General features: G+C 44.5%; 2 protein-coding genes and 1 long non-coding RNA gene across 5 annotated transcripts in view; 1 reads left to right on the plus strand and 2 right to left on the minus strand.

The window, feature by feature from the left end:
- The window catches only part of FERMT1 (FERM domain containing kindlin 1), a 637,654-nt gene that overhangs the window by 569,472 nt on the left and 42,181 nt on the right, over positions 1-26,001 (minus strand). The window contains exons 13-15 of one of the 2 annotated variants that reach the window (XR_014546323.1): positions 22,986-23,110; positions 19,390-19,531; positions 17,602-17,947 (exon numbers count right to left, since the gene is read on the minus strand). Coding sequence is in view for 1 of the 2 variants with exons in the window: in XM_083606529.1 (XP_083462655.1) it covers positions 17,774-17,947; positions 19,390-19,531; positions 22,986-23,110 (441 nt within the window). In the remaining variant the exon portion in view is untranslated. Of the gene's footprint in view, positions 1-16,225; positions 17,948-19,389; positions 19,532-22,985; positions 23,111-26,001 lie in introns of those variants that run through there. The other variant, XM_083606529.1, reaches the window with a different exon arrangement.
- On the minus strand, positions 247-9,751 carry LRRN4 (leucine rich repeat neuronal 4). 2 transcript variants are annotated; one of them, XM_083606481.1, is made up of 5 exons: positions 9,254-9,751; positions 4,172-4,889; positions 3,743-3,947; positions 2,262-2,399; positions 247-1,516 (listed from the first exon to the last, which is right to left on the minus strand). In XM_083606481.1, exons 2-5 carry the CDS (start codon positions 4,857-4,859, stop codon positions 271-273), a joined length of 2,277 nt encoding a protein of 758 aa, XP_083462607.1. In that variant the 5' UTR covers positions 4,860-4,889; positions 9,254-9,751; the 3' UTR covers positions 247-270. The 2 variants fall into 2 exon arrangements, with proteins under 2 accessions (XP_083462607.1, XP_083462606.1); XM_083606480.1 differs by lacking the exon at positions 9,254-9,751 and adding an exon at positions 7,417-7,663.
- Positions 6,595-7,516, plus strand: LOC310759573. Its single transcript, XR_014546425.1, has 2 exons — positions 6,595-6,672; positions 6,889-7,516. It is a non-coding gene; the product is annotated as an uncharacterized lncRNA (long non-coding RNA).

Consider the following 26,001-nt stretch of genomic DNA (forward strand, 5'->3'; position numbering starts at 1 on the left):
GAGAAGGAATAATGGGGGTGGAATCCCCCCCCCCTGCAAATTTAGATTCGTAATGAATACTTTAGTTTTTTAAGACACTTTCAGAAGCAAATAAATACTTTCCTGTTGCCTACTTCTCCTATTTATTTACTGTACTTATCCAAACAACAATTTAAATTCTGGAAAGAAGCTCACAGAGCAGGAAAGGTATTTAAACTTTTCTTCCCTTTCGCTGTACGAAAAGGCAAATGCCATCAAATAGATTAATTTTTTTGCCAATCCTGTTCACCTTTATTTTAAGGAGTAATCAAAAGCAGGGTTTTTATACGAGACAAGGTGTGTGTTATAATGCTCAGTGTGGGGTCCTTTACACTTTTTGCAGAGACACACTGACAGCAAGATGGTAGCAATAAGAAAGAATCCACTCGTTGCACACAAAGTGGCAAAGATAGATTTGTAGCTGGACTTTGTTTTAAAGGAACCGCATGGAGAACTGGGCTCATTCCAATCTGCAGTCTGGCTCAATCCTGCCTTGTTTGAAGCCATTATGCACACTTGGTAAGTTGAGCCAGGCAGGAGATTGTACAGTGTGTATCGCCTAGCTGTAGCATAAATCTCTCCAGATACAGTGAAATTCTGGCTCTCCTGAGGGCGGTAAGCAAGCTGGTAGAATCTTACCGCTGAATATGGGGCACACCACCAGACCTCTGCTGATGTGTCCCTAATTTCAGATATCTCGCGGAGCCTCGGAGGATCTGGGATGGTGAATTCATCAGAGATCCCCGGGCACAGGCAAGGAGACAATAACTGGAGATCAAAGCAAGGCTTTTGGAGGTGTCTGCATGGATCGTAATCACAAGGCCCAAGGCCCTGAGCCACAAATTCCTCCTCCTGCTTATCGTAGTCATAATAATCTTCATAAGATCTTGGACTGTTACGAGTGGTTGCAAGATTCAGAAGAGGGACTCCCTTAGTGGGGCTTTGCAACGGTGGTGTAGACTGAGCTGGCCTTACCGTATTGTGTGGGATCAACACAGAAGAATCTGCCGCTGTCTCTTCAGCTGTAGGACTGAGCGGAGCGAAGTGGGACCATGTTTCGTCCTTGTGGCCAATAAAACCATCCACTACTGTGGTGTCGTGTTTCCTTTGATTCATTTCAGTCATGCTCACTAGGGTTGGATCAGAAGAGAGTTCCCCCAGAGTTCTTGAAGGAGCTGCTGTGGTGGGTGGGCCGTCTGTAGATTTGCCAAATGTTTTATCTTTGTAGGCAAGAATGTCTGCTTCGGTTGGAGCCTCCTTTGCTGTATCTCCCCAAGTTAAATGAGGGCATTGAGGAGAAGAAGGGCTGCTGGGCCATTCTTGGGGAAATGTACTGGAGTCTGGAAGGGTGTCTGTCGTGAAGCTGGGAGATGTACCATAAAGCTTGACTTGAGTGGAGTTGGAAATTCTTTGCCTTTGGCACTCCGTGTAGAACTCGGACAGCAGCATACGTCCAGATGCTTCTTTGGCCTCTGGGTAGCACAAAGTTTCTGATGCCCTAATATATGAGAAACAAGAACAGTTGTCATTAGGAAGTGGAATGAGATCAGTATTGTCCTCAGCATAATATCACTCAGAGATATATCCATAGTTTGAGGCTATGTATGAGTTGCATGCATGAGTGTTTCAGACCATTATACCAGGTTGGCCAGCCACAGGCTGACAACTCAGTTTAGAAATGTAACCTAATTGTAATAATTCTAGAATCCAAGAACTGTAATCCTCTCATCAACAATATTCCAGTCACTGTGCATATTTCTGGTGCATAAGTTTAGCCTGCATGCCATTTTCTTGAAAGATATAGTGAAACTGACAGACATGTGAACACGTATCCTAGAGCTGGTGCTCTTAAATAATTCTTAAATAAATATGTGCTCTTAAATATGTGCGCTAGCCCCACAAAAACTGAAATGAGGCTATATTAGGGAGAGATTTTTTTAAAAAATTAAACCAACATTTCCCCAACCTGCTATCCTCCAGATGTTGTGGACTCCAGCATAGCCAACGTTGGTTAGGGAAGACGATAAGTGTTTTCCAAAACATCTGGAGGACAATAGATTTGGGAAGGCAATTTTCATTCACCTGTAGTGCTTATTGCTATGATATGCTCGGTCTTATCTTTGCCGCCACTAGAGTAAGACATTTCTTTATAGCAAAAGGAAAGAGATGAGAGCAGGAGTTTACAAGCAGCACCACAGATTGCCAACAACGTAGCTTGAACCAGCTTCTAAATTTCTCCTTACCTCTGTAGAAGTATTCTGTCTGGCTTGGAGAGCAGCCAGGAAAGATCACAACTACACACCAAAGGGTTGCCATAGAGGTTGATCCTTACATTTTGCAGTGAGCTGAGACTCCATGGACTGAAAGAGCTCAAATTGCAGCTGGAATAAGAGAAACTAGGTCAACCAACGTATGGGCTGTCATTTAAATAGCTAATTCTCTATCAAATTACATGCAGTTTCTGCCTTCTCCAGAGCAGTGATTATTTTTTATATTTTTTTTATAACCCATTTGTATTCCACCTTCCCTTCCAGAAACACCCAAGACAGCTAACAATGTATTAGATCAAACCCACATCAGGCCTGTCCCACCTATAAGGCAAGGTGAAGCGGCTGCCTCAGGCGGCAGGATCCACGGGGCCAGCAGACCTGGCCTCCAAGGAATTCTTCAGCTGCAGCACATTCCTTGGAGGCTGGATTTGCCACCTCCTGGGCAGCCTCGCTCCATGCCGCTTCTACAACAACCTCTTGACAAATAGGAGGCACTGCTAGTCTCCTGCCTTTGTTCCTAATTTAGATCTTCACTCAAAATGGTGCCATTTTTTGCTTTACCTCAGGTGCCAGACTATTGGACCAGCACATGCACACAGACATGTATGCACATACACAGAGAGACAGATCAGTTCAAAAACTTGTGTAGGAATGCATGTTGAAACGGAGAAATAGAAAATCTAAAATGTCTGACGATGTATGAACCCTAAATTATTCTGATAGAAACATAACATTTGGTTTTCATTCAGGATGCAGAGTTCAGTCTTGCCCCTTACCCAGAAAATACAAACCAGCTTAAAACCAGATGAATAAATAACTGAACAAACGTTTTTACGGGTGGCTTTCCTACCCGAAGTTAACTTTCAATGCATCTCTAGGTAGCAAAATGTCCCCAAACAAAGCCATGTGCTAGAGTCAGAAGAAAGGTGGTCACGCCTGCTTCCCTACATCTGTCTTAGTTTTTGTGAGAGGCATTTTAAACACATCAACATTAGCTGGGAGAGCGGGGAATGGGACCACAGTGGCAAAAAACCAATATTCTTATTTTTAGACAATTTTTGTCCTAAGGTCTTTTTGTTTTCAGAAAGCAAACTGTGCCTGGGCCCTTACACTTTTCATTTGATGGGACAAAAGAGATCCCCATAATTGGTTTTCTTTGAATACTTTTTGCCTCCAGAAACATTGTGCATACAGAAGGAAAACTGAATCGTAAATGACTACTTTATAGGTCTACATCAGTTTAAATTCTGTAATGAAAAGTGCTGTGTGTGTGTGTGTGTTTTTACCCCCTATGTTCCCTTCCACCATTACAGAATCAGTCCATTTAATGTCGTAATAATTTATCAGATTATCAGACCACAGTCCTACAACTGAATTCAAGTCCTAACAATGTCCACCTGTGCTTACAAGGGAGGCCTGGTGTCAGGGGAATCCTCAGAGATAGGACAACTTACTTTTGGAATATGAGGAAAGCCAAGTGAGGCGTGTGGCTGAAAGACTCTGTTTCCACCAGACTGAGGGCATGGGAATATCGGCAGTCCAATACCCTCAGCTCAGGAAGATGCAGGAAGGTGTCAACATCAAGGCTTCTCAGCTTGCTCATTTTTCTTAAATAAAGGGATGAGAGCCTGGGCAGATCTTTGGTCCAGTTCTGATGCACTGAGGGTCAAGCGGAAGACAGACAGACAAACAAACAAACAAACAAACAAACAAACAAACAAACAAACATATTACAGAGGAAACTCCCATTTCACATACAAGCAGCCTTCATGACATCACCACATTGGCAAAACAGTTGAAATCCTTACAGCCATTGTCTCCTCTTTCCCCCACACCCTAAGTGTTTGGTGCCTGATGCTTTCCTCTTAGGTTTCGGTACTTACATCTCTCCAGATAGGTTGTGCTCAGGTCCAGCACGTGGATATCACTTCCTGCATTTTCGGTGGCGTCCCCAGGCAGGAAGATTGTTGCAAAGGCAGATCCCTTAATCCCCTCTTTCCCATCTTTCCCTAGCCAAGTAGAAGACAGGTTCAGGAAATGCAATTGAGGATAGCAGGAAAAAGCCAACGGCTGGATTTCGACAATGGGGTTTCCAGCTAGAGAAAACCACTCGAGGTTTTGCGGAACGGATGCACTGCATGCGGGCACAACTGATAGCAAATTGAAGCTCAGGTCCAGGAACTGGAGGCGGCTGAGGTTCCTGGCACCCCATGTCACTTGCTGGATCTTATTCTGCCTCAGGGAGAGGGATTGCAACATTGGCAAGTCAGCCACCTCCTGGCTGTTGAATTCAGGCAAGAGGTTGACACTCAGGTCCAAATGCTCCAGAAGCTCAGGCAGGCAGGCGGGGAAAGAAGTCAGGCTCTGATTTCTGTGGCGGAAGGAGGCCCATGTCTGGGCACGGAGATCCCCGCAGGACAGGCTACTGAGGTTGACATTTTCCTCCCAAGTGTTCGGCTTCAACTGGAAAAGGATTTTCGCATCTCCAGCAGCTGTAGATCCCGTTTCCTTTGTTGGCCTGGTTGGCACTTCCCGTAGAAGGACTAACAGGCAGGCAAGGAAGCAGAACATGGTAACCGCTCCCTCAAGAAGATGAGAGGCCTAGATAGATAGATAGATAGATAGATAGATAGATAGATAGATAGATACTTTATTCGGCTATAAGCCCACAAGGTAAAACCAATCAATCAATAAAATAGCATTTTACATTCTAAAATATCAACTAAAATATTTCAACGCATAATCTCCTTCACGTTACATACAATCTCTAGATGTACCATATTGTGGCCTTGAATATAAAGATGGTGGATAGAGTTTACTAGATTTTTAATAGTCATGCAGCATTCCATGAAGTCTTTTATATGAAAGAACTGAATTCAGGAATCTGGCAACCTGTAATGTTCTATAAGAGTCAATGTCCTGGAGTAGGTAGGCTAGATGTAATTCAGGTGGTTTAGCAACGGTTTCCAAGATGATTGAACTCAGAATCCTTGATCGGGGAACAATATATAAAGGACAATTAAACAAGATATGATAAAGGGATTCTATTGATTTGTTGTCACATGTGCATAAAACAGAGGTTTTACCGTTAGAAAATCTATTGCTCAGCACATTTGAGGGGAACACATTAAATCTGGCTCTAACAAAAGCGAATTTATGCGACGCAACCGATAAGGTAGACAGATATCGAGGTATCTGGGACATAAATGTAATGCCCTGATTTATCGGGGAACATGTACCTCCACCTGTAGTAAGATTTTGTTGCAAATCAACCTCCTCCAATCTTTGTTTGATGACCTTTTTTGCTGTAATTAGATCTAAATTTAGTATATCGGAAGGAGAGATTCCATAAGACAACAGTTTGGAATGGATTTTTGTTGCCCATGGGCTGGTAAATTCATCTCAAGAAGATGAGAGGCCTGTTTTCATAAAGAGAAGGAAAGCAGTGATGTTGAATGCAGCCAAATACAGTGGTACCTCGGGTTAAGAACTTAATTCTTAACCTGAAACTGTTCTTAACCTGAGGTACCACTTTTGCTAATGGGGCCTCCCGCTGCCGCCGCACAATTTCTGTTCTCATCCTGAAGCAAAGTTCTTAACCTGAGGTACTATTTCTGGGTTAGCGGAGTCTGTAACCTGAAGTGTCTGTAACCCAAAGCGTCTGAGGTACCACTGTATTAACTTCATGCAAGTCCACAAAAGCATATGGCATCTTATGTGGGCCTTCAAGGGGCCACAATATGAGGTGAACTAGCATGGCTGCGCAGCTCGTATCTATGTTCACAAAATAATCTCTCCATTATCCTAATAATAATCTATATATCACAAGAAGCTGAACTGACAAGAGAACACTGAGGCAAGTGTGTTGGAAACTCACTTGGGTGCATTTCTCAGGTTCACTGGGCTGGCTGCAGACAGCTATTTTGATAATTCCACATAATGAGTCCTACCTCAACGGATTGCTGTGAAGTTAAGGATTTGGTCGGGCATAGGCAAACTCGGCCCTCCAGATGTTTCCCATCATCCCTGACCACTGGTCCTGTTAGCTAGGAATCATGGGAGTTGTAGTTCCAAAACATCTGGAGGGCCGAGTTTGCCTGTGTCTAGATATGGTAAACACTGCTTTGGGGGACAGTGAGAGTAGTAGACCGCATGGCCTAAGGCTACAAACATTCATATTGGCCTCCTGTGCCCTCGCTGCTAGGCATCACCATGCAAGTGTTCTTTCATAGCACTGCTGGATGAGACAACAGTGGCACGAAGGTAGGCCATGTCCCCTGGCATCAGTTTGCATCCTTACGCCAGACCACTGCAACCCTAAACATGGGCTTAGCAAAGGGGTGCAGGGAACGGCAGCTCTCCCCCCATCAAGGTAAATACAGTGGTACCTTGGGTTACATACGCTTCAGGTTACATACGCTTCAGGTTACAGACTCTGCTAACCCAGAAATATTACCTCGGGTTAAGAACTTTGCTTCAGGATGAGAACAGAAATTGTGTGGCGGCAGCGAGAGGCCCCATTAGCTAAAGTGGTGCTTCAGGTTAAGAACAGACCTCCAGAACGAATTAAGTACGTAACCAGAGGTACCACTGTAAATAGAAATACTTAACTAACTGACCAACTGCGTGGCAGATAACTCAGTTCTGCCCCCTCCCACATAAAGCCTGCCCCCCTAAAATAAATCCTGGCTACACCCATTACCCTACAGTCTGATGTTTTTTTTCCTGTCACATTATAACCCTAAGAAAAACGCACACCTCTTTTACCTAGATGCACAATTTTTTACTTACTCTTTGGTTGGAAGGTATCAGGGAGCTCAGTTCTCACTTGTTTTCTCAAAGAGGGTGTGTGTGTGTGTCTTCTGGTGTTTTAAAAGCTGAGGCGCAGAAACCCCAGTGGGAGAAGAAACGGCACGTGCAGAATACCCCCCCCCCTTAATGTGATTCTGGTATAGCGGCTAAGCCCAATCACCCTCGCTTGCCATCTTGCCCTCTATTGCAAAACACTTAACTTGGTTTCTCTGTGCTGAACTGGCTCCTATTCATTTGGGGGTGGGGGATGGGACACCCAACCTCCCAAGAGCGAATCCGTCTCCCTTTCGCCCTTTTAGGGTCAGCAAGCACTTACCTGCCAAGGTGCTTCTCAGGCAGATTGCTCCGTGTCAAGGCTCCCCGAGTTTTCCAGCACTTGCTTTATACATTCCGATGATTCAGAGCTCAAGCACGAACCCCTGTCTGCTCCCTTGTTCCTGTCCTCTCTCACCAGATCCGCTGATTCCAAGGCAGGCCCCTTATACCAGTTTGCCCCTTCGTCTTAGGGAAAGGGCTGCTCCTTTTTTTACTACACCACACCTATCCCCATCCCTTTATGGGAAGTGGGCAGATTTCCCAAGCTACACAAATGGAGTGTCAGCTCCTCCCTGCATAGCTTGGGGGGGGGTGGCGAGGGAGAGGCTGGTGGGCTGAAAAAACATCTTTATTGCCAGTAGAGAGGATTGCTTTTTTTTGCAAAGGTGAAAGGTCCATGGAGAGTGCCAGACTGCTGATAAGTAGGCCAATGTCTTCTCCCTCTACTTCTCTGCAAATATAAAGGGCAAACTACGTCTTGTATCTATTTAAGGAGCGCCACCATTTATTTAGGGACACGGGTGGTGCTGTGGGTTAAACCACAGAGCCTAGGACTTGCCGATCAGAAGGTCGGCGGTTCAAATCCCTGTGACAGGGTGAGCTCCCGTTGCTCGGTCCCTGCTCCAGCCAACCTAGCAGTTCAAAAGCACGTCAAAGTGCAAGTAGATAAATAGGTACCGCTCCGGCGGGAAGGTAAACGGCGTTTCCATGCGCTCCTCTGGTTCGCCAGAAGCGGCTTAGTCATGCTGGCCACATGACCCGGAAGCTGTACGCCGGCTCCCTCAGCCAATAAAGCGAGATGAGCGCCGCAACCCCAGAGTCAGCCACGACTGGACCTAATTGTCAGGGGTCCCTTTACCTTTACCTTTACCATTTATTTATTTTTAAAAGAAGTGGACTTGGGAATATACGGTTTCGAATGGAGGAAGAGGAGAAGGAGGAGGGGTGGGAGAAAGGGCTGCTTGACCCTCATACACTTCCCTGCTCAGAATTGCTCACCACCAATTCTGGAAAGGGAGCAATCTGAGTGGGGCAGGTTTGGAATGGAAAAAACAGCAAGTGGTACAGCCTCACCCGGGACTTTTCCACTTAAAATGGTCCCCTCCCCAAAGGAGCTTTTCATGTCGTTTTAACTGCTCCCTTTCTCCATGGTGTCTCAGATGTGCCTTTGGGAAGGGTAAATATTCTGGGGAGCAATTCTGAGAAGGGAAGTGGTTGAGGGTCAAGCACCCCTGTGAGCTCATTTACATGCCATTTGTAGGTTTATTAAAGGTAACGGTAAAGGTAAGGGGACCCCTGACCATTAGGTCCAGTTGTGGCCAACTCTGGGGTTGCGGCGCTCATCTCGCTCTATAGGCCAAGGGAGCCGGCGTACAGCTTCCGGGTCATGTGGCCAGCATGACTAAGCCGCTTCTGGCGAACCAGAGGAGCACATGGAAACGCCGTTTACCTTCCCGCCGGAGCGGTACCTATTTATCTACTTGCACTTTGACGTGCTTTCGAACTGCTAGGTTGGCAGGAGCAGGGACCAAGCAACGGGAGCTCACCCCGTCGTGGGGATTCGAACCGCCGACCTTCTGAACGGCAAATCCTAGGCTCTGTGGTTTAACCCACAGCGCCACCCGCGTCCCCTTGTAGTTTTATTAATTGTTCCGAAATCCCACACTCCCTCCTGCTAGAGCCCGGGGCAGCTACCAACAATCGTAATATGCAATACAACAAATGCAATACAACAGTATACAGCATTAATTAATATGCAATACAACAGTATACAACGTTAATTAAAACAAATCAATGGCAACCTTTAAAAGACAAGGCAGCAGGTAATAAGCTCTTACCTGTTAAAATGTCTGCAGCTAATGACCAAAGGCATGGGGATGGTGGTTAAAAACTCAATTTCAGTTTGGAGCGAATTCCATAGTCTGGGGGCAGCCACTGAGAAGTTCCTTCCTTGTGCCATTGTCCTATGGGATTTTCCACTGATGGTACCAAGAACAGGGCCTCTCTGGCCCATGCTTTAATGTCTTCAAGACTACTTGAAGGAGTACCTGCGCTCAGACTGCAGATAATATATGACCTTCTGTACCGACTTTGAATTGAGCCTAGGCAGCCAGTGCTGTGAGCTCTAAGAAACAGTGTAATGGGATCTCTATCAATAGAGACGTGGTTGGCGCTGTGGTCTAAACCACTGAGCCTCTTGGGCTTGCCAATCAGAAGGTCGGTGGTTCGAATCCCCACGATGGTGGTGAGCTCCCGTTGTTCTGTCCCAGCTCCTGCCAACCTAGCAGTTTGAAAGCACACCGGTGCAAGTAGATAAATAGGTACCGCTGTGGCGGGAAGGTAGATTTCAGCTTCATTTTTTTAACCTTATCCAGTTCATCAGTGCCTCCAGACACTGGTCCAGTATTGGCACAACCTCTATTGGCATAAGCAAAATCTCCCAGAGCATTCTGTAAACCCCTGGGCCATCCTTTGGCCTGTGCATCTCATCTCTCTTCTGCCTCCCTTCAGAGACTGTGTCATGAAAATGTACACCCTTTGTGATGTAATGATCTGATCATAAGGGTGACATCTGCATCACCATCTTCAGGCTGCCTGTTTCCATGACAGCGTAATACAACAAATCCAACATAGGACCTGTCACATGTGTCCTACATGTGTAGTAGCCCTACACACAGGCTTAGCAACTGAGTAACTAACGCTAGTAGGGTCCTATGAGTGTCAGTCATCCCAAGGGCCCTGCTCTGGAGTGGTCTCCTAGACTACATCTTACTGTTAAGACGTGAAGCTGTGAAGAAATGTGGATTCAACATTAAAAGCTGTAACATTAAAAGCCTTAGCAGACTGGGCCCAGGATACTTGAATAACCACCTGCACTCATGCCAACCTGTCGATTTATTGAAATCAGTGTTGGAAGACTTACTTAGGTGTCCACCTGTGAAGATGATTAGCTTGGTGGGCACCCTTAACAGAGCCTTTTCATTGGCTCAGCAACAATGGAACTCCATCGCTTTGTAGGCTCTATGTAGAGCGGATTGTTAAAAGCATAAAGGTAAAGGGACCCCTGACCATTAGGTCCAGTCGTGACTGACTCTGGGGTTGCGGCACTCATTTGGCTTTATTGGCTGAGGGAGCCGGTGTACAGCTTCCGGGTCATGTGGCCAGCATGACTAAGCCGCTTCTGGAGAACCAGAGCAGCGCCTGGAAACGCCGTTTACCTTCCTGCCGGAGTGGTACCTATTTATCTACTTGCACTTTGACATACTTTCAAACTGCTAGGTTGGCAGGAGCAGGGACTGAGCAACGGGAGCTCACCCCGTTGCGGGGATTCGAACCACCGACCTTCTGATCGGCAAGTCCTAGGCTCTGTGGTTTAACCCACAGCGCCACCCGCGTCCCATGTTAGCAGCTTAAATGCCCCCAAACCCAACCCTTTCGGACGCCTGTCCTATAAGAAACCTGCCAAATAATGAAACGGGTATGAGAAGCAACTCCAGAACTAGCCCTAGTAAACATCTTCCATGACAACAATGTACACTCACCTTACAAAGAACTCATAAGGCACCTACTCTCAGAAGCGAGGAGCATCATAACTAAACACTGGAGGGACCTGCCACTGCTCCCAAACTGTATGGGAAACGGCCCTACTAGAAAAGTTAAGCAACAAATTGAAACTAGCACAAGGACAAACAAAAGAAGATGCCGTAACACTGGTATAGCTCCCCTTTATTACACATACAGCTCAGCAAGACAACAACATAACCCCCCCAACAGCATACCAATTGATGCGGCTATCTTGACCCAACCACCTTCCACCCTCTCTCACATACAAACAAAACTCATTGCAACCAACCATGCTCTGGGCTCTCGGTCCGCCAAAACAGACAGACAAATAAAGAACCTATCCCTGTGATGCTGACGCAAAAACCCTATGCATACACTAAGCAAAATAATGGAAAACTCTATGAACTGAGAACAAAGATGTTGCATGTACCCTTGCTGTTCTAGGAAAATCCTTTAATAATAATAATAATAATTAAATAATGGCATCACACTCCAAATTCCTGGGAGGCATCTCCCAGCCGTTTCATACAGCTATTAAATAGGTTGGCTATGACAAAGAGAGATTATAAAATCACAATTGGCCACCCTCCCAGAGTCACTTTTCTTTAAATGAAGAAAGAACAAGCCAGTGTCAAGGCTTAATTATTGTTGTGCAAATTAGCAGTTTGCTACTCAGTTTGCTACCTATCCATTCTGAAGGAAATCAGCCCTGAGTGCTCACTGGAAGGACAGATCCTGAAGCTGAGGCTCCAGTACTCTGGCCACCTCATGAGAAGAGAAGACTCCCTGGAAAAGCCCTGATGTTGGGAAAGATTGAGGGCAAAAGGAGAAGGGGACGACAGAGGACGAGATGGTTGGACAGTGTTCTCAAAGCTACCAGCATGAGTTTGACCAAACTGCGGGAGGCAGTGGAAGACGGGAGTGCCTGGCGTGCTCTGGTCCATGGGGTCACGAAGAGTCGGACACGACTAAACGACTAAACAACAACAACAACTCAGTTTAAGGCAAGTGAGTGAAAAGCAGCAGGCATCATTGTCCAAGGAAAAGCATGCACACCCTACAACTACTATAGCAATTAAAGCTATGCTTTTCAAAGGGCCTCAAGAACACATGCTAGGCTTATCTTTGCACATGTCACTCAGCATCAAGGCAGCTTTGAGATCTACCAGACTTCGCAGAAACGTAAGACAGATTTCTTAATGGGACTGTCTGGTCTGGAGCCCTTTTGGGTTCTGCCTCCTTTGTTACAAACTGATCAGCGTGTACTTTTAGAAAACCCCTTTCAAGCGAAGGAGCGTCATCAGGTATTGCCCAATGCTGTTCAACTCTGGTGAATACTGAAAGGTAATTTCTCCCACAGCAACAATTCTGGAAAAACAAACCCTAGGCAGAAGTAAGGCAAAAAGAGGCGTACCTCAGATTACCTCAGATTGCCCAACTGTCTGATTTAAAATATATTTATTTATATTTATAAAACACATGTCCTAAGTGCTCAAGTTGTTTCATTCAGCACTACGCAGAGGTCCTAATGAAATCCAGTCAGCTTAAAATAAACAACTATTATTTTATTTCCAAAATAAAACAAACAAACAACAAAAATAGAAAGTTACACCTTATAAATACTAACAGAAGGTGATGGTACATTTAACATATTTCTCCTCTGTAGGTATCTAGGTATCCAATATGCACTGGCAACTTGGAGACTTTGTTCTACTTCTTCATAATATTGCAATTTCTACTTAAGCTCTTTCCCGCAGTCTGTGGAAAGCTTTCGATACGTGTCCCTGATTTGTATACGAAATAAAACCACACCACACTATGAAAATTAGTTATTTTAGTTTTGTCTTTAGCTAATCTACATTGGTAAGTCAACTTTTTCTGCCATGGCTATTTGCAAACAGTTTGTGGTATAAAGCTTTTGCAGTTTCCGAGTGTCTGCGAGAACAAATACTGTTAGTTTCTTAGATGTTGCTTTGATGAGGTTGACTGGTTTTATTATCCCACTAATGCATACAGGGAACGGAAGCTGAGAGCTCTGAGTTTACCTAGGGCTATCTAAAGCGTTAATGGCTAAACTGGGATTTGAATTAGTGACATCTGCCTCCTATCTCATGATCTTAACAGCACGGCTTCTGTAAGTGAAACACATTCCTGATTTCACAGGTTAAAAAACAACAGGAAAGAAAAAGCACGTGAGAGTGTGCATGCGCATCTCAAGCTTATAGTTTCATTCCTCAGGAAATGACACAAACTGCTGTTGTAAACAAAAATTGCCCTTTTCCCTTATGGGGTATCCAAGAGCCCATATAGAGTCCTTACATAGGTTCCCTATTAGTAGGAGAAAATAACAGAGGCCAACCAGAGAATATTGAGAAGCAAAGCAGCTAGTAAGCTTGATCTTTATTGAACTGTTGCAACAGGGTGCTCCCCTCACCGGCAGGAGGAAGAGGAACCCAGAAAAATGGGGCGCAAGGCCTTATAAAGACTTTTGAAATTGCCACCCTGTAGATCAAGACCACCCCCAGAAACATCATACATACATCACAGAAGGGGTATAACCTAAGACCACCCCTCAGATACATCATACCTACATCACAGAAAAGGCGTTCTTAAAACAGAAATTTGAAAGTTGTTTTTCTCTTGTCCTTGTTTATCTCCTATCTGGCAGGTTACTTGACTGGATTGCCTGGGGAGCCTGGCCAGTCTTTTGTAATGATAAATACTTAGTTCCTGGGCCATGTCACAGGCTCACACCCTAGTCATATCTTAAATGTGCCCTTAAGACAGGATTTGTGAGGAAAGAGACAATGGGGAGGTTTCCCACTTTGACCTAGGTCGGCCTTCCTGTGCTGATCTATGTACTGTGCTTGGTTGGTATGCTTATGAACATGACCATATATCTAAGAACTCAAAATTCCTATCACACTGCCAAGATATTAAAGAAGAAAGATGGAAGGCGGAAGAAAGCAATAAATCACCTGTGTTTGGGCTGACCCTGATACCTGTGACATTTCAAATTTTGATCTAGAATTTAGAGAACAAATCTTATAACAAAGTTAGATTGAAAGTTAAATAAAGGGATCTATTTTGATTTCTGAAGAAAATAAAAGTACAGCAAATATTCACTGGTGATTGGGCTTAGCACTATACCAGCATCTTCCGATGCAAATGAGCTCCTCTTTATGTTCACATTAAAGGGGGGAATTCTGCATGTGCCTGTGTCCTGGTCCCTTCCCACATCTGCTCCAGAGATAGGTTAGGGGGAACAGATTTAGGAGGAAAAGGGTGGGAGAACATTTCCCTGCACAAGCAGAAAGCCTCACACTAACCAAACATTCACAAAGTGCTACATTAGATACAACCTATTATCATTTATTTTTAAAAGTCATTGTAAAACGTCTGCTGCACTGTAAGCTGGTGGTTTCGTCATCTAAAGTGCCTTTAAGAAGTGCCTCATTTTTTGATTCCACCACACAGATACTCTTGAAACCCCTTAACAAGTTGCGGAAGTCATATTGGCCACTTGGTGCCCTAGTTACCACTGTTGGGAAGTGCAAAACAGTTCCAGGATCTCTGGCTGTGAAGCACTGAGCATATATGATGGATGAGCATTCCCTCATCCATTTTAGCACTGGAATCATTAACTCATTTACTACTGGATGAAAATGGGCAAAATTGACTCGCTCAAAGGGATTTAAACCCAGATCTCCTAAACCAGGCATGTCCAAAGTCCATTTCAGGGACCTAACCCAGCCCACTGGTTGGCTTAATCCAGCCCCTGTGGCAGTTTCCAAGTTTATTTCCTGGGGTAAAATCCTAAAAAACCCTCAACAACTTCAATAGTAAAAAAAGCTCAACAACTTCAACCCTAAGAAAAAGGTCAATGACTTTGGCTGGGCCTTTGGTCGGCCCTCACGGCCCTTCACTTCATCAAATCTGGCCCCCTTTGAAAAAAGTTTGGACACCACTGTCCTAAACATACAGCAAGTAGACTACACAGATGTGTGCTTGCTTCAGAAGCAAGATAGAAGCATGTTGCACTGTGTATATTATAACAGCACCTTGAAAGCTGCAACCAGCTATGTCCTCCTCCTCCTCTCCATCTCTAAAGGGATGAATCAACGCTTGCTGCAAATCATCCAGGTTGGAATGTGAAGACTGAAAGCTGAATTCCTTACTGACACAGGAAGATAAACAGACCAGAGCAGTCCCAAGAGGAGATGGTACCAGGCTCCAGAGATGAGCTCCTCCTTTAGCAAGCAGAGAATGATAAGAACTGAAATATTCAGCAAAGGCTGAAAGGATTTTTTCTTTCTTTTTTTGCACTCCATAAAAATAGCATGACATATTCAATCCAGACTGAATCAGATCCCTGCGTACAACTGATTCATAACAAAGGAAAATAAAATATACCTCAAAGAGAAAGAACATGCTGTTTTCTTCTCTTCTGCAGCACATTCTGACACCAAAAATTGAGGCGATTTCTACAGAGGACAGAAAGATCTGTTATGCTCTAATTAGTTTGGCTTTAACTCCATAGAATAAAGTTCATGTAGCAGGAAACACTACATTAGATGCTGCTTTAGTCGTCATCCCCCCCCCCCCGATTTGAACTGAAGCAAACCACCACCCTGAAAAGCATGATAGAATGTGCCCTCTGGAAAGCAGACTGTATGTTAAAGCCTGCAGTGTAGCGCCCTTGGCAGGCTGCGGGTGGCGCTGTGGTCTAAACCACTGAACCTCTTGGGCTTGCCGATCGGAAGGTTGGTGGTTCGAATCCCCGCGATGGAGTGAGCTCCCGTTGCTCTGTCCCAGCTCCTGCCAACCTAGCAGTTCAAAAGCACACCAGTGCAAGTAGATAAATAGGTACTGCTCCGGCGGGAAGGTAAATGGTGTTTCCGTGCACTCTGGTTTCCGTCACTGTGTTCTGTTGCACCAGAAGCAGTTTAGTCCTGCTGGCTACATGACCCAGAAAGCTGTCTGTGGACAAACGCCGGTTCCCTCAGCCTGTGAGCGAAATGAGCGCCGCAACCCCATAGTCACCTTTGACTGGACATAGGGGTCCTTTACCTTTTACCTAGCACCCTTGGCACTGGATTGGATCCAAATAACTATGAACAGAAGAAAGCACTAGAGCAAGAATCTATCTCAAAATAGTTTTTTTTTTTTAAAAAAAGAAGGCAGAATAGAATAAGTACAGAAGAAGAGGCTTTCATGGAAGTCCCGGAAGCATCACTGGGATACTATTGTTTTGTAAGAATGTATTTATTTTAAAATCTCTATTACACAGCTTAAAAAATTATGGTTTCAGTAGGTTCATTACTACACGCCAACAGTTTTGATATAAAATATGAAAATGACTAAACGTTAAAAACAAGCTGGAAGTTAAATTACTTCAGAAGATGGCACAAAATTAAAACTGTAGTTTCCCCACAGCAAGGCGCGAGTTGCTAGTTGCAAAGCTTTACAAAATGCAAAAAGCACTGTACAAAAAGCAGGTACTAATAGGTTATGAAAATATGAGCAACTGCAACAAAAACTGGGAGGACGTTGATAAAATCCTTTCCATAAGAACAACAACAACAACAACAAAATGTCCAGGTGCAACAACACCCTAAAAATAACATTAAATCTTTTGGTGGCACTTGTTTTCTTGTCTTATTTAAGCAGTAAGGAAAAGTCATCGGAATCAATCAATTCAAACAAATGCTTTTCACAGTCTGCCATGCTTGTGTGTGTCTGACAGTTCGTAGTCTTCGGGAGTGAACCCCAAGGAAAAATCCATACCTGATGCATTGTGGGACATCTTTAGGAAAAGAAAAGGCTAAGCACATCTGGAGACAGTCGAATGTCATCTTGTATGCCTCCTTCTGGCAACTCCTGCAGCCAAACTGGTGCCAAACATATCGCCCTGGTTTCTTTTGGACCACATCAGCGAAGCCACTGGACCAAGTCTTGTTATCTGGGCAGCCCAGGTCCTCCATACACACTGCCCAGGCCTGAGCCCCAGAGAGGTCACTTTGGTGCTGCCGATACAGCAAAAACAACGCAGAAGGCAGTGGTTACAAGTTACTGGTCTCTGCAGCCACAGCAGACGCTGTGATTCTCCAGCGGATTGACTCCTCCCCCAAAGGAGCACTCCATTGTGTCTCGAGAGGGATGGATGCCAACGACCATGCCTAGGAGTGGGCGGAGGTGAGGAATGGGAGGGCAAAAGGAAATTGGATTGGTCCTCTAAAGTATTTGCTGCATTGGAGCCTTAACTGGATTTCACAGGCTCCCCAGGGTCACACGCCAATAAAGATTACGGATAAGCCAAAACCATGTGCTCTACAGGGATCAGGGATAGAGAACTATTGGACTACAACTCCCATCATCCTGGTCCATGTTGGCTGGGGCTGATGCGGCTTGGATTGCAGTATCATCTGGAAGACTGCAGGCTCCACACCTCTGCCGCAGGTACTTGGTTGCAATACAGTAGACTCTAGGTTTGTTGTTGCACAGTAGGCTCCAAGTCAGGGATGGGGAGTGTGAGGGCCTCCCGATTATATGGACTACAAGTCCCATCGGCCCTGCCAGCACATCCAGCAGTCAGGAAAAATGGGGGTTGAACAGCATTCACAGGTTAGCCACCCCTGCGCCAAGTAATTACATCCAACGTAGATAAACCCTTGAGGTAAGCTTATGTTTCTTTTTCAAAAGGTTACCCGTTTAAACTTCTCAGGTTCAAAACCAAGATGAATCTAGAGGAGGCACTCGCATTTTGGAGTTGTCGATCGGCTCCTTGCTTCTCCTCATTCCCACCCTCCAGTTAACTTGTGGAACAGGTCCTCGTCCAGCGTTTCGTTCTGGTCTTTGGAACGGGTGGACAGGAAGATGTAACCTCCAATGTATTCGTGCACCACCTTGCAGTCTGCGCTCAGGCAAGCGAAAGCAATAGACACGTTCTGGTCAAACTCAATTGCAACCTGAAGGGGAAATGCAAAGAGGTATATATATATATAAAGCACAATTATACCAATAATAGAGGGAGGAAGGGGATAGCCAGAGAGGAAGCCTGCGATATACTGCCCTCAACCCGGTCCTGGATAGTGTATTGATACAGGCCTAGTTCCAGCACACTGGTTCCTGAAACATTACAGCATCAGAAGAGCTTGTTTGGATCAGACCAATGGCCTATTTAACCGTGCATCTTTTATCCAATGCCTCCACGAAGCCTGTAGGCAGGGCCTGAAGGCACAAAGGCCCAACCTTTCCCACCAGTCACTGGTATTAGGAGGCTAGACTGCCCCTGCACTTGGAGGTTCTGTTTAGCCGCAACTGCTAAAAGACTGTGATAGACTTTTTTCTCATGAATTTGCCTCGGTCCCCTTGACAGCTTGTGTCTATCAATGCTTCTTGCAGCAGCAAATTCTGTCAAGTGAATTATGCATTCTGCGAAGTGTTTTTGCTTCTTTGCCCTGAAACTATGAACATATTTCAGAGATTATCTTTTGTGACTCCCAGCTGAGTTTACGCCATGCTCTATCCCCTCGCATTCATCGCATTTATGTCTCCCACACTCCCAGTTTTCCTTCAAATGACTGTTAAAGAAAGAAACTCCACAGCGATATTTTATATCATGGTGGAGATTGTGAAGTCCCTAAATAAAAAACGTAGTGAATAAAACAGCCCAATATGATGAAAAACGACCCACTATAATAAAGTATAATACTGTGAATGGGGATGTGATGCATAATAAGGTAAAGGTAAAGGGACCCAACCATTAGGTCCAGCCGTGACCGACTCTGGGGTTGCGGCGCTCATCTGGCTTTATTGGCCGAGGGAGCCAGCGTGCAGCTTCCGGGTCATGTGGCCAGCATGACAAAGCCGCTTCTGGCAAACCAGAGCAGCGCACAGAAACGCCGTTTACCTTCCCGCTGGAGCGGTACCTATTTATCTACTTGCACATTGACGTGCTTTCGAACTGCTAGGTTGGCAGGAGCAGGGACCGAGCAACAGGAGCTCACCCCGTCGCGGGGATTCGAACTGCCAACCTTCTGATCGGCAAGTCCTAGGCTCTGTGGTTTAACCCACAGCGCCACCCGCGTCCCTCCGTGATGCATATTAGGAAACACATTAATGCAGAGATAGGGAACCTGCGGCCCTCCAGATGTTATTGGACTACAATACCCATCAGCCCCCGCTGACATGGCCAGCAATAAGGGATTATGGGAGTTGTAGCCCAATAGCCGCTGTAGGGCCACGGGGTCCTCCTCCTTGCTTGCATATAAGGGTTTCTATGTACAGCAGGTACATTGTTTTGCAATTTCAAATACATCACAAAAGGGCTGTTTGCCAGGTTTATTTGCGCAAAAGGTTAAATCACAGTGCGAGAGGCAAGTTTGCTCCAGGAAACCTTTGTCTTTACCTGCCGTATCTCCCAGTTCACGTTCCACTGTTTCATATTTGAGAATCTCCATGTCGTAATTGGGTCCCCGGTGGCTGTATCTATCCTTATCAGCCTGTTGTAAGAAATGCCCAAGAGGTCATCCTTCTTGCTTCCTTTAAATCTAAGGAGGGGGAAAACCCAGTCAATTAATTCGGCAAGTCTCTCAAAAAGCAGTTTGCAACAGAGGGAGAAAAAATCACAGTCCCTTTTGGAGGTTCTGTGAAGAGTGTGTATAAGGATTTGCACTGGGAGAGAGGACCTATGTAGGGTATTATTCTTATTATTCTTCTTATTCTTATTCTTATTCTTATTCTTATTATTGCCTCCCCTCCAGCCTACAAGTCAGTAACTAATGTAAAGAGGGATGAAATGAGAATATCAATGTTTATGATGGGATTGCGCTTCCCTCTACTGGCCAAGCACAGAAACGCAATGGTAAACGATGTTATGAAAATAGTTATCGCTAAGCATTAAACTTTCCGAAGGCTTTTCCAGGTGTTTGGTTTTTTTTTCAAATCATATTGTGAATAAAAAATATTTTGGCCCAAACCCTGAGTTAGTAGTAGCAGGGCAAAATGTAACGACCTTGTAAAGATTGTAGCCTTTTTGGCAGGGGAGACAGCCTGTTGTGGTTGAAATCTGCACTTGTATTTGACAGTTAAAGGTTAAAGCTGGAAAATATGTGTACACAGGACCCAAGAGAGGGAGAACGCAGTATTTAAAGACCTGAAGCTCCCTCACACACCAAGTGTTTCCAAAAGGACATGGTGGTAAAGGAAGCAGATTTAGCCTCGTGGGTGTTCGTGGTTGAGTAATATCTGCTCATTATGGCGCTGGCATTTTTTTTCTGGTTAAGAGCACATGACAACAGAAAGAGAACTGGGCCTCTGGCCAGGTTACTTGATCTCATGCGCTCTGAATTTGAAAAATGTTGGTGCTGCTCTCTGCCCAAACAGGACTCACCCTCAGTTAACCTGCTAACTCGTTTTGGAGCACTGGCCCAGGGACTGAATGCCAGAATCTCTCAAAGGACCTGTTGATGGCGTTTTACCATTGTACTGTTGAGAGTGTATTGACTCATGGTCTCTGTGTGTGGTTTGGGAGCTGCACGGTCAAGGGAAAAAACAATGCTGTCCAAGGTTGTAAAGTCTGCAGAGAGAATAATTAGGTGCACTCTTCCCACCTTGGATCAAATCTATGCTTCCAGGTGCCATAACAAAGCTGCAGAGATAGTGCAGGATAGTGCGCACCCCAGAAATGATCTCTTTCAGCTTCTGGAAGAAGGTACAGGGTTATAAAGACTAGGACTAGCCGCCTGAGAAACAGTTTCTATCCAAATGTGATTTTGGTTTTAAACGCAGTGTAAAGTATATTGGAGTATATTGTATTCATTTATGGGGTATCAGAGTTTTTAGGGGCTAACCAGGCTGGGGTAGTTGGGATAGCAGGCTTGTTGGTTTTTGAATGTCCGATGTAGATTTTTTCAATTTTGCTGTTCTGTATGGGACGATGACAATAAAGATTAGCGCATCATAATTCCAGACCCAAAGTCAGGAATTCTATGATGGGAGTCAGCTAAGGGACACCGAGGATGGAGCGGGAGAAAATATGCGACAGCCAGGTCAGTGTGAAACAGCAACCTCTTAATTGCATGTGGGAGACACCTAAACAAGTGGGAGAGCCAGTGTGGTGTAGTGGTTAAGAGCAGTAGTCTTGTAATCTGGTGAACCGGGTTCGCTTCCCCGCTCCTCCACATGTAGCTGCTGGGTGACCTTGGGCTAGTCACACTTCTCTGAAGTCTCTCAGCCCCACTCACCTCACAGAGTGTTTGTTGTGGGGGAGGAAGGGAAAGGAGAATGTTAGCTGCTTTGAGACTCCTTCAGGTAGTGATAAAGCAGGATATCAAATCCAAACTCTTCTTCTTCTTGTAAACAATTTCCCAGTGGCTCAGTTTTTTTACTTGCATAAATTCAACAGTTGCTTGGCTGTACCCCATTCCAGCCTTTTTCTTCTGCCTTTCCCTTTCTCTCTGGCTGCCCCCTCCTCTCTCTCTCCTCCTCCTCTGGCCTCCCCCTGCCACTTCACTCACTTGCCAGCCAAGGGTAAAGGTAAAGGGACCCCTGACCATTAGGTCCAGTCGTGGCCGACTCTGGGGTTGCGGCGCTCATCTTGCTTTATTGGCCAAGGGAGCCGGCGTACAGCTTCCGGGTCATGTGGCCAGCATGACTAAGCCGCTTCTGGCGAACCAGAGCAGTGCATGGAAACGCCGTTTACCTTTCCACCGGAGCGGTACCTGCTTATCTACTTGTACTTTGACGTGCTTTCGAACTGCTAGGTTGGCAGGAGCAGGGAGCAACGGGAGCTCACCCCGGTGTGGGGATTCGAACCGCCGACCTTCTGATCGGCAAGTCCTAGGCTCTGTGGCTTAACCCACAGAGCCACCCATGTCCCTGTGCCAGCCGAGGTCCAGGTGCAAAAAAGGAACATAATCCCCATGCAATGTAACTTGACTGTATTTTCTTTTCTTTAGCACGGACTTGTCAGTCATTCCAATGTTGGTCAGAACACAGGAAGATGAGACCACTTTACTGACGCCTGATCAACTAAATGCTAAATGCTGCCTGCGGTTTTCCTCCCATCTATGTGCACAAAGGATTACCGGCTTCATTTAAAAATACAAAAGTGTAAAGTTCACATCTTCTCTAGAACCCTACAGCTGAGACTCAAAGGCATTCCAGTCAAGAGCTCTAGCAACGTGGGCAACTGCCCTAGAAAAACATATTCATTTATGTATGTAAACAGCAGGATAATATTAGGACTGCGCTCTTAATGCTTTCCTTTGCAGTTGGGTCACGTGACATCAGTGTCAGGAGTTCAGCCTACACTCGAGTAGGACCCTGGCAGAGACACATGCCCAGCTGGCATGTTCCCTCCCTCCTGGTTGATCGTTCGGGAGCTTCATAAGCTTTCTTCAGCCCGAACATTACAGCAACCGATGCCAACTGACACCGGCACACTTAGGGATCTGCAGAGTTTGCGCCCCTCATGCGTGACAGACCTCAACAACTCAGCATTTTGGCTAATCTACTTTATTTACATATGAACACACACGGAGCACTGCAACGTGGCTCCCTCTCTCTCTAGCATCAGACAGCAAAGAGGAAAAGAACAAAGGACAATAGTCCCACTTCACGGAACACAGAAACACAAACATCCTGTCTCCGTCACTTCCCACTCTGTGGAGTCAAAACATACACCATCATGTGAAAGACAAATATCCCATGACTGCAATCATGGAGCCAGGAATTCTAACAGTCAGATGACTGTCAAAGTGGCCCACAGCTCATGACCTGGTTCACCCACACTGCTGTATTTTATCTAATTCCACCTGGGAGAAAAATCGATGCATCTTGAAGAACATTGTTGGATCACCAGAAATCATGTTGCAACTGTTACAGCTTCTGTTAAAAGTCACCTCTCCTTGATCTAATTGCCAACTCACTTGGCGCTCAGTCAAAACAAAGGAAGAAGAGCTTAGAGAGCCACCTGCCATTAAATGGTCACATTGCACTTACCTCACAATGTAGTACGATAAGCCAAACTCAGGGAGCGACTGCCACGCCTGGACAAACCTCAGCTTGGCTTCCACCAGAGACATGTGGGCGATATTTTGGTGCGCCTCCAAAATGCGAGTAGCCAGCTGCGAAAACAAGGAGGGGAATAGAGGTTTCGATTGACAGATGCCGGGGGTGAAAGAAGAGCATTAGGAAAATGGTTGCGCATGTGGTCAGAGCCAGCCATCCTTGCTACTCCTTTAAGGAAGGAAGGCAAAGGTGTTATGTACTGAAGTTCTCACCCTGGGCCAGCAGGGGGATACTGTAGATAGTTATGCAAATAAGGGATCGAAAGTGATGTTCAGTGATTGGATAGTTTTAGAAAGCTGTTATAGTTACGTTGTACTGGAGCTCTATATAAGCAGGCTGACTGAACCCTTCAGTTCAGTTCTGTCCTGGCCTGTGAATAAACAAGAGCTGTTTGAAGACTTGCTGTGTCGTCTGATATGTTCACCCACAACTTAACAAAAGGGGTGCAAACTGGGGACAGCTCATTCATTTCAGGGGATCTTCTTACTTGGTTCCCGAACCCCAGAAACGTTGCACACATGGGCAGAGCTGATATCCCCTAATCACATGGGCAAGACGCCTTAAACGGCTACAGGTGGCTTTGATTTCCCATAGCTTTTGTTTTCTTTATCACCCAGGGCACAGGTGGGGAACTTAAGCTATGAATGGTATTTGATGCCCAAGAAGAGGACTTGGTGACTGTGGTTTACTACAGGGCTGCCTAGTGCAGTACATAATAAGACAATCTTAATGGAATCCGAAGGTGAGGGAACTGACCAGCTAGGGTTGTTAGAAGCGAAAGCTTAACACACAATGCTGGGAATGTAAGAAAGTAAAAAACGTCTGGGAAATGATATATAATAAGATGAAAAAGACGTTGAAATATACATTTCTAAAAAAACCAGAAGCATTTTTCCTTGGTATTATAGGTGAGGATATTAATAGACAGGATGTTAAATTGTTCTTATATGTAACAACAGCGACAATAATATTGTTGGCCCAGAAATGGAAGCAAGAAGAAATACTGACAAAAGAAGAATGGCAGACAAAATTAATGGAGTACGCAGAACTGGATAAAATGGCAGGGAAGATTCGAAACCTGCGGGACCAGAGATTTACAGAAGATTGGAAGAAATATACGAACTATTTGAAGAGCAACTGTAATCAACAAATTACACTAGTAGGACTATCAGAAGTTTTATAAGGAGAAATATATGAAATATTGCAAAGAAGAGGAAGAAGAGAGACATTAGTTATGAGATTTAAATGTAATAGTGAAAGTAAGAAATGTATATTAAGTGAAAAGATTGGAAAATTTTCAGATGTGATTGATGGAAGTAAAAAAAAATTGTATAAGATAAAAAAGTATGTTTAATAATTGTTGAAAATGGTATGTTAAAAAAACTAATAAAAATATTTTTTTAAAAAAAGAAACTTTAACACACAATGCAACAAGGAACCGAGCACATTTTAAAAAGCAATAAATGTTACAGAGAAGGTAGGTTGGGGTTGGGCAGTTTTGAACTGACCCTGGCAATCTGCATTTTAATCTTCCTCTGTTAGGAACAACACTGCAATTAAGGATTGTTTCTCAAGTGTCCTTAATGTTTCAAGGATCTTTCTGTCCGTAATATTTCTTGAGGCCAGTTAAGTACACAGGATTTGGGTAGCTGAGGCTGCCTTGTGCTGGATCAGGCCATCCTGGGCACAGGGGATGGAACCTGAGGCCTCACAGAAATGCTTGCAATTTTGCCCAGCCCTGCTCTACTCTCTTATACCCATTCTGCAGAAGGAAAACTGATTTATACAGGGTCAATACAGTGAGGACATGAGAAACTCACACCTCCCAAATTCAAGTTCAATACTCTGTATCTGTTGTATAAAGCTGGCTCTTAGGTTATCACGTGCAGATATCATCGTTTAGCAGGGTGACCAACCTTTTTTATTTTTAAATATGATTTTTATTAAATTTTCTGTTTTACAATTTCAGATAATCCTTTTACATACTTAAGATATCAATGACTTCCCATCTCTTTCCATGGTTTTACGTATATCCATGCATATTTTACATAAACTATACCAATGGATTTTCCATTACTACATCCATCAAAATTTATTTACGCTGTTGAATTTATCTTAATGCTGCCAGAGTTTTCAGATGAACACAATTATTTTCCATATATTCAATAAACGTTTCCCAATCTTCTTTAAACGTATGTTATTCTTGTTCCCTTATTCTATATGTTAAGTCTGCAAGCTGTGCATATTCTGTCAGCCTAAGTTGTCAATCTTTTTCCATTCTCCATTTTTGGGCTAACCAAACATGGGCCAAAGTTGTCGCATACATAAATAACCTTTTCCAACACCTGGGGAATTTAAGTCTGAATTATGCCCAACAGAAAGGACTCTGGTTTGGGGGGGAAGGTAATTTTAAACATTGTGACCAACCTTTTAAAGTTTGTGGGCATGTTTGGATTTGGGAGTATGTGCCATGGACTCTGGATAAAGGTTAGATCCAGTACAATTAATCTGAGTCTGGAAAAGCATATAGAACTGAAAAGGGAAATGTAGGTCACAACATTATGATGGAAGATTGGGAAAAATTATGGAAAACTGATTTAAAATTTACAGATTGTTCCCTATTGAAGGAGAATTACATGAAGATGATGTATAGATGGTACACAACACCAGTGCAGTTAGGGAAAATGTACAAAACTAGTTCAAATATATGTTGGAAGTGTAAGGAAAAGGAAGGGACATTTTATCATATGTGGTGGGATTCTAATGTAATTTAAAAAATTTGGGGAATGATATACAATGAATTGAAGAAAATTTTCCATTTAACATTTGTTAAAAAACCCGAGGCATTTTTGTTGGGGATTGTAGGGAAAGACCTGCCAAAAAAGCTGAAAAATATCTTCATGTATGCGACAACGGCCGCGAGAGTCCTGGTAGCACAACGATGGAA

This window comes from Podarcis filfolensis (genome assembly GCF_964270895.1).
Source record: "Podarcis filfolensis genome assembly, chromosome: 3".
NCBI lineage: Eukaryota > Metazoa > Chordata > Lepidosauria > Squamata > Lacertidae > Podarcis > Podarcis filfolensis.